At 39.7% G+C, this 8919-nt stretch overlaps 1 protein-coding gene across 1 annotated transcript; it reads left to right on the top strand.

Moving 5' to 3' along the window:
• The first annotated feature begins 598 nt into the window (after positions 1-598).
• Positions 599-1699, top strand: LOC129742463 (uncharacterized). The gene has a single exon (XM_055734362.1). The coding sequence runs from the start codon at positions 599-601 to the stop codon at positions 1697-1699; it is 1101 nt and encodes a 366-aa protein (XP_055590337.1).
• The last annotated feature ends 7220 nt before the right edge of the window (positions 1700-8919 follow it).

Genomic DNA, 8919 nt, shown 5'->3' with positions numbered 1-8919 from the left:
AATCTCTCCCACCCTCTTCCTTATCGCAATCAATTCTATCTTCAAAATCATCCCCGATCACACTAAGATCCTAGTCTACGCAGACGATATCACATTAGTCTCGATATCTCCTTTCGCACGCTTAGCACGCAATAGACTACAAATAACACTGGACAAAATAGCCAGCTGGGCACCCAGAACGGGTTTCCAATTCTCTCCTGACAAGTCCAAACTCCTCCACCTGGGCCCTAACAGAAAGAAACTCAAAAAGCTCCCTCCTTTAAAACTTCTTAATCAAGCCATTCCCTTCGTCCACTCCATCCGACTTTTGGGTGTTTGGATTGATGATCGACTGAATTTCTCAACTCATCTCAATCATGTCAGAAAAAGCACAAAAAACAAGACCAACATACTTCGGATCCTGAGTAAAACCCCAAGTCATGCCAACCGCGACTCCCTCCTAAGATTTGTCCATGGATGGATACTCCCATCAGTACTCTACGGACTTGGTTTCATCAGTAGGTCCGGCCCACGTCTCTATAATAAACTCGAACCCTTATACAATGGATTCATAAGAACAGTTGGTTCTGCCTTTGTCACAAGCCCAATTGTATCTATTATGGCTGAAAGCGGCCAGCTTCCCTTCAGATATCTAGTGGCCAAACATCTAACATCCAAATCTCTCCGCTGGCTCGCCATCGGAGGTAACAGCGATGCTCCATTAGTATCTCGCACCAACACTCTACTCCTAGAACTTACTAACTCTACCCTTCCATCCATCTGCCAAAGAAGAACCCCCGCCTTTCGGTATTGGACCGAGAAAACACCATCCGTCGATCTGTCCTTGTCCCTTAATATCAAAGCCGGTCAACACTCTAGCACAGTCCTACCCCACTTCTACCAACTCCTCGACAGAAAATACAAGACGACCACCCACATATACACCGACGGCTCTAAGACTATTGATGACAGAGTCGGTTGTGGCATTGATGACCCCTCCGATAAACGAAGCATCGCCTTACCAACCCAGTGCTCCGTTTTCAGCGCCGAAGCATATGCCGTATTGAACGCCCTCCAGAATACCCAACAAAACCATTCAACACCTCCAACCATCTTCTCCGACTCAGCCAGTGTGCTGAAAGCCGTATCCAAGGGCAATATTAAACACCCCTGGATTTCATCCATAGCTAGCGAAGCTTTAAACAAAAAAGCAACCCTAGTTTGGATTCCTGGACACGCCGGTATACCCGGTAACGAATCTGCAGACCGGCTGGCCTCAATAGGTGCCAATCTCACCCCATCACAATTATCTATCCCCCAACAAGATGCCTATCGTTACACCTCCAACCAACTTTCCCTAGCCTGGGAGAGAGACTGGGCAAACAACCGGACAGCCAAACTAAGGGAAGTGAAGAACTGCCCCCGAAAATGGATCGACCGGCAAAACCCCAGAGAGAGAACTGCCCTAACCCGATTACGGATTGGCCACACCAGGCTAACTCAGTCCTATCTTCTTGATAGGGACAACCCTCCCATCTGCCCTTCGTGCAGCTGTGTTGTCTCCGTCAAACACATCCTTGTTGACTGCTCTATATACGAAGAGCACAGAGCAGAGCATCAATTAGCTAGCAGCTTAAGGCAAATACTTGCCAATTGCCCCGACGAAGAGAAAAAGCTAATAAGTTTCCTTGCAAGTACAAACCTCCTGCCCGAAATTTAAGCGAAAATAGGGAAGAATGACACTCCGTGTTAAACTCCCATAAAAAAGGAAAAAAAAAAAAAAAAAAAAAAAAAAAAAAAGCTGATTACCTATCCGACCATCATGCAGAGGCGCCGAGGCAGAGTTGGTGAGATCAATCCATTATAATCGTTTCGTTTCGTTTTGTTTCGTCATAGAATTCATTTTTAATTGCGCATTGTTAATTGAAAAAAAAAAACTCACATAAAACATTTAGAGTAAAAAAAATTTTTGTATTCTTATTATTGATTATATTATTGACTATCAGATGTTTCAAAAACCCATGTAAAACAACCAACCTCGACATCTCAGCAAGCGGGAATCACACAGAAAAATATAGATGAGTAGTGAGGCGAGCCGTTGACAATAATGTACAATATGCAAAGCATTTTTGTCTCTCAATTTCTCTAGGTATTCATACATTATAGTATGCAGGCTGACGATACACACGATACACTGGCCCATCTTTACGCTACATACGCATAATCTGCTTGCTGTTATCTACCATATTATGTTTTTCCAAGGAATATTCAAAGAAGGTGGTGCCAAGGCAGTCCTGTTCTAGTATTGGTACAGGCTGAGAATTCACAATCACGAAAAATCTGTAAACTTACTAGAAAACTTTTCTTTTTCGTTGATAGATCGAAGAATCTGCTGGAAACTTTCCAATTTGAAAACATGTTATTGTAGAAAGATTCTTGCGCTTCGAGATCGGTACAAAAAAGATACATTTAAGAATAATTTTTCGATGAAATAGATCATCGAAGTTCGAAAAAATGGTGGATTATCTCACTGAAAATTGCAAAACTATTAAATTATTTCAAAGTCTTCAATAAAAGTGTTCAAGCCAGAGCAGTTTAAGCTCTTCATTACAATAGTGATCAAAACACTAATTTTTATACAAAATCACAATCTTTTATTGGCATTTAGAGTCTTTTTTTTTCAATTCCTACCATTCTCATATAAATTCTCGAACAATCGTTTTTGTGACGTCACAAATAAAAATTCAATATGGCTCTCGGCACTACCTTATTTAATATCCCTTGATGTTTCCCATTGAAACGATCAGAACCGTTAAAGCTTCAAACCTGGGACCTGGGAGCTTTGATGCATTTTCGGGAAATATTATTAGTATACGCATTTAAAATCGATATATACATACCAAAAAATCTCAATCATTTAACTTTTTTCACTGATGTAATAGGTACACGGCGGATAATATTTAAAATTCTCCTAATGAACTTCTATCTCAGTTTTTAAATCTTGGCTTTATACTATCTCTCGTTGCATGTGTTGTATATTGTTCTTATTGCATATAAATCATCATAAATAATTCGATTTTCTTATTCAGATTTCATATTATCTGCAATTTTTTCCCTTATACCGATAACATATGTGCAGCGAAAGATGAAATGTATGCGTAAAGCCAACAGTACAAGTGAATTTCCAGCAGCTCTGAGATTACCCCGACAAATGAATTAACCAGGATGCGTCTTCAAACGGCAGAAGTTCCCGAGCTCGAAACTTTTAATTTCAAACAAATAGTAGAATAGCAAATCGACACAAGCCCTTCTAAAATATTATCCCACATTGTTTTAATATTTAAATCGTATACTAATCATCGTTTGAGTTTCAGAAAATTGCATTCTAGGAAGCCCAAGGATTGTTTTGTTTCTAGTCGTATCCTATAACCCCATAAAATGTTTCTTCAATTTCATTCAAATAATCATGATGTGATTCGATGGATTCAATAAATTTTAGAGGAATGTCGAAGATATTTGTGTTTTGAGCGATTGATTGGAACAGTTAGTTCTTAAAAGCATTTGAAGAAGAGGTAGTTCTGAAGAGTTTCAAAAAATGATGATTGTTCTCTAGAGGTTGTTGAGTACAGAGAATCACACAATACATCTCATTGCAAATAACATTTTTTACAAAAGTTAAAAGGGCCCCATCAGAAAATAAACTCTCATAAGTTATAGCAGCACGTATTGTAAATATTATTACGATAAATATGAATTTATGTCCCATTGATATGAACAATTAACAATTTAACCCTTGCAGCGGCAGCATCAACCAGCATTTCCAATGGATCAAACAATTTGAACATTTTTTATTAATAACTTGAATTATTTTCAGATTAAAGGGTTATCGACATGATTATCTACATGATTACATCATATATTTATTAAATTAAAAAAAAATGAATATTACCACTTCAAACCATTTTTAAACACTTTTATTATGTTACCATTTTTTATTAATTCTATGTCTATGTTACATTACACTAAAAAAAAAAATTAGTTGCAGGTTAGCCAACTTATAGCCTTTTACATAAAAACAACAAAAGGTCACAATCAATCTTACTGAAATATATATTACCCTATATTATTATTATTATTACTATTATTATTATTGATATTATTATTATTATACTTCATATCATTTCATATATTTCATAAATCATATAATTTCATTATTGAACAAATAAATGTTTGGGCAGGGGCATCTGGGTATCCTCGTTTTGCAAAAAGAGCGGGTTACCGTGTATGCTAGTACCGCTTCAAATATTGGAAATTCCTCAATTCATGTCAAGGGAATTTGACGTGGTTGAAGAAAATAAAGTATTTGTTTACTTTTTGTAAAATAAGGACGCACTCTTTTTTCGGAAGCCTTGGCGGCGGGATTATAGCTTGCATGCTATCCTGGCTAGACAACAAGATGGCTAAAGCTACTCGAGACTTATACCCCTTATAACCTTGGATACCGTAAGTGCCTCTGCTTATGATTCCGCTCCCTTGAAAGTCTCATTGAATAGCTATGATCGTCTTGCGTGGTAACCAAGATAGACTCGTGGGTTATTTTTGTTGCCACAACCGCGGCGCTGCCGTAAACCCAAGGTGGATTCATACATACATACATATACCTTGTAGCCTTCCTCGAGCAAGGAAAATTGTATTAAACAAAACAGGAATAACTGCTGAACGACAAACGTTGCATTATTTGATTAAATGATTTTAAACTCAAATAACAAATTAATTTTGTTTTTATTTTATTTGAATTTTTTACAGCTTTCACTAAATACCTACACCAACTTAATCAAATCGTGGACTGACTAAACTGATTCAACCATAAATATGTATAACGGAAACAATCCCAAAACGGTTTCTATAAAAAGCATTTTACAAAACTACAATTGTTTTAATATGTCTGCTAATAGTGTATTATTGTTTACCTTTTTAAATTTTTAGTTATCGATAAGCAATCCAAACCTCATTTTTTTTTTCGAAACTATTATCCTTTTGGGCAGTCTTCTTCGATTTTCGTGATTTTTGCTCATTTTTTTCTCGTCTGCTTGTCAAACGCCTGGGAGAAATATGCTTTCTCACACTTAAAATGATCAAGCAGTTCACGTTTTGTTGCAGAGCATTTAAAAAACGCAGTCACCTTATTTCATTCTCGCACGGAGAAATGTTCATCAGCTTCTCAATTGCTGGCTGAGAAATCAACGACCGAACAGAGTTGTGATGCTTCGGTTGTGGTTTATTTCTGCACTAGCTGAATTTTACTTTAGGCCTGTCAAATTCTTTAATTTATGATTGTCAGAGTTCTCAATGTCGGAATCAAAAATATAGTTTTTTTTCAAACTCCAAGGTTCCCGAAATGTCTGAAATTTCCAAAAGTTTCAAACTTTTTTACCTCTGCAGACTTATTGAACGTCTCCAGCATTAAATCAGGTTGACAAATGCTAGGCCAATGTTCCATAATTCCAAGTAGAAAGAGGACGGTTCAATCACATTTTAAAGCTGTCCACATGATTTGGTGAAACGGCCAAATTTCATATGCGATTTGCATTTCTTTTTCTCTTTCCCGGTAAATTTGAATCGGCAGAGAGGTAACTCAAATCGCTAGAGGGATCGTAACGATCTCTCTGGCGATTTTGCATCATCACATAGGAACACACGATACGCGTGCCTTGGGTGAGTGCCACGAATTAAGCTAAGACACGCCCTCCAGAGAAACACACGAACACAATCCGAATCGTGTTTGTATGTTTCCCTCCGAGACGCGTGTTCGCCTGCCTGAGAAGTCGACAGCTACGATTGAAAGCACACACGGGACACGGGGACAAAATGCGACCACACCGTGCGAGTGTACGATTCAAACTGATTTCGCATGTACGCATTCGTATTTGTTGCCTCTAGGTATCTCGGCAGGACAAACCGAATGAAAATATTTGCGTTCTTGGAGTGTCGCCGAAGTTAACCGTTTTATTCCAAGTTCGGTGACTCAACTCTCAATTTTTTGCATGCTCTGTCGATTTCTGAGAGGACGCGCTTACTGGGTTGGAGCGATGAGAATAACGAAACTATGGCCTTGCCTTCTCTGAGCAATTCATTTCACTGATCACACCCCAGTAAACATGAATCGACAGAGAGGTAACTCAAATCGACAGAGTGATCGTATCGATATATCTAACGATTTTGCATCATCTAATCGGCAGAGAGGAACACACCATACGCGTGCCTTGGGTGAGTGCCATGAAATTATCTTAGACACGCCCTCCAGAGAAACACACGAACACAATCCGAATCGTATGTTTCCCTTCGAGACGTGTGTTTGCCTGCCTGAGAAGTCGACTGCTACGATTGAAAGCACGCATATAAAAAGACGGGGATAAAGTGCGAGCACACCGTACGAGTGTACGATTCAAACTGATTTCGTATGTACGCATTCGTATTCGTTGCCTCTAGGTATCTCGGCAGGATAAACCGAATGAGAATATTTGCGTTCTCGGAGTGTCGCCGAAATTAACCGTTTTATTCTGAGTTCGGTGACTCAACTCTCAATTTTTTGCATGCTCTGTCGATTTCTGAGAGGACGCGCTTACTGGGACGTAGCGCTGATGAGGTGCTTTCAGAGTCACACACCAACAGTGCTCTGACAGTAGAAGAGTGATCATTCGTTAGAGAAAAATTTTCTCACTGCTCACTCTCCCGGTAAATTTGAATCGGCAGAGAGGTAACTCAAATCGCCAGAGGGATCGTAACGATCTCTCTGGCGATTTTGCATCATCACATCGTTAGAGAGGAACACACCATACGCGTGCCTTGGGTGAGTGCCACAAATTAAGCTAAGACACGCCCTCCAGAGAAACACACGAAAACAACCCGAATCGTGTTTGTATGTTTCTCTTCGAGACGCGTGTTTGTCTGCCTGCGAAGTCGACTGCTACGATTGAAAGCACGCATATAAAAAACGCGAAGATAAATGCGACCACACCGTACGAGTGTACGATTTAAACTGATTTCGCATGTACGCATTCGTATTCGTTGCCTCTAGGTATCTCGGCAGGACAAACCGAATGAGAATTCTTGCGTTCTTGGAGTGTCGCCGAAATTAACCGTTTTATTCTAAGTTCGGTGACTCAACTCTCAATTTTTTGCATGCTCTGTCGATTTCTGAGAGGACGCGCTTAATCCCAGTAAGCGCGTCCTCTCAAAAATCGACAGAGCATGCAAAAAATTGAGAGTTGAGTCACCGAACTTAGAATAAAACGGGTAACTTCGGCGAAACTCCAAGAACGCAAATATTTTCATTCGGTTTGTCCTGCCGAGATACCTAGAGGCAACAAATACGAATGCGTACATACGAAATCAGTTTAAATCGTACACTCGTACGGTGTGGTCGCATTTTGTCCCCGTGTCCCGTGTGTGCTTTCAATCGTAGCTGTCGACTTCTCAGGCAGGCGAACACGCGTCTCGGAGGGAAACATACAAACACTATTCGGATTGTGTTCGTGTGTTTCTCTGGAGGGCGTGTCTTAGCTTAATTCGTGGCACTCACCCAAGGCACACGTATGGTGTGTTCCTCTCTAACGATGTGATGATGCAAAATCGCCAGAGAGATCGTTACGATCCCTCTGGCGATTTGAGTTACCTCTCTGCCGATTCAAATTTACCGGGATGGGCTGCAGCAGATGATGAAATGCTTTTAAAAATGGACTCACAATTATTCGGAGCGAAAAAGTTCACTGTCTTTTTTTTTGGTCAAGATGAGCAAAACGAAGCCTGCTTTTGGGTGATACATCCCTAAAAATTGACACTTTAACTAAGAGATCGTAAACTTTAGCAAAATACTTGGCGGAATCGATAAAGAATGGCAAACAATAAGTTAGTTAGTGCAGCCAACTTTTTAGTTAGCGATGCCAAATCCTGGATAGATTGAGGTGGATTGAGTATGGGTGACAAGAAAGTGGAAATTCCGAATTGGACAAAAGAGAAACGATCAAATTTGGAATATGCGCTTATTAGAAATTTACAAACTTTATTTTTTTTAAATTACCAGCTACTTCCAAATGCTTTATACAGGTTCAGAACATGAATTACATACTTATGTATCTATAAAGATCATTATGTCCCTTATTTTACTACTCTGAATATCTCCACAGGTGTATCAAGCATTCAACTAATCTCAAAACAATTAACTCGATACCGGAGACAAAAGCCACTAGAAATAATTGGAAATTTAATGTGATTTATCTCGATTGTCTCATTCACAGATTAAAGGAAAGCGTTAGAAGGGCAAGAACCGCCAAAAGCGATGCTAGATTCTATCTGCCCTGGGGGCAATCCTCAGCTATATGAGCAAGCTGGGCCCGGGTAAGCTGAAACCGCAACGCGCAATAATAGTCGGTAGGTACCTACTTGAACTCTTGTTTACTGCGGGATTCCAGTGTATCTCTGATTACAAATTTATTACATATTAGCTCTTTCAGCCACGCCACTAACATTCTCTTCTACCGTCAGAAAACGGCTTTTGATCTTCTGATGCACGTCGCAAAATGTAGGAAATCAATTCTCAAGCCATTTCCGGGAGATTCTTCTTTCCTTCTTCAGCCGAACAGTAGGTAGTCTACTCCGGTGCACGTTCGTCCCGAATTTGGCAGCCTGAGAAGACCAAATATGACCAATTGCATCAGCGCAGTTGTGGTAGCATAGCATAGCCTGTCTCTATGCAATGAAGAAGCTAATACTGGCGCCCGGGGAAATGGGAATGCAAACAAAATCAAAATAAAGTCAGCTATAATATTAAAATACAATCAACAATTCTATAGTTTAAAATCCAGTAAAAATCGCTCTCGGTAGATTCTCCTACATGAAAATTATAATCCATGTGCTAGAATCACTCGGCCAGGATCGCCC

Source organism: Uranotaenia lowii, chromosome 2, assembly GCF_029784155.1.
Source record: "Uranotaenia lowii strain MFRU-FL chromosome 2, ASM2978415v1, whole genome shotgun sequence".
Taxonomy (NCBI): Eukaryota; Metazoa; Arthropoda; class Insecta; order Diptera; family Culicidae; genus Uranotaenia; species Uranotaenia lowii.
Note: the sequence above shows the minus strand (reverse complement) of the source record. Positions and strands in the feature narration are given on the sequence as shown.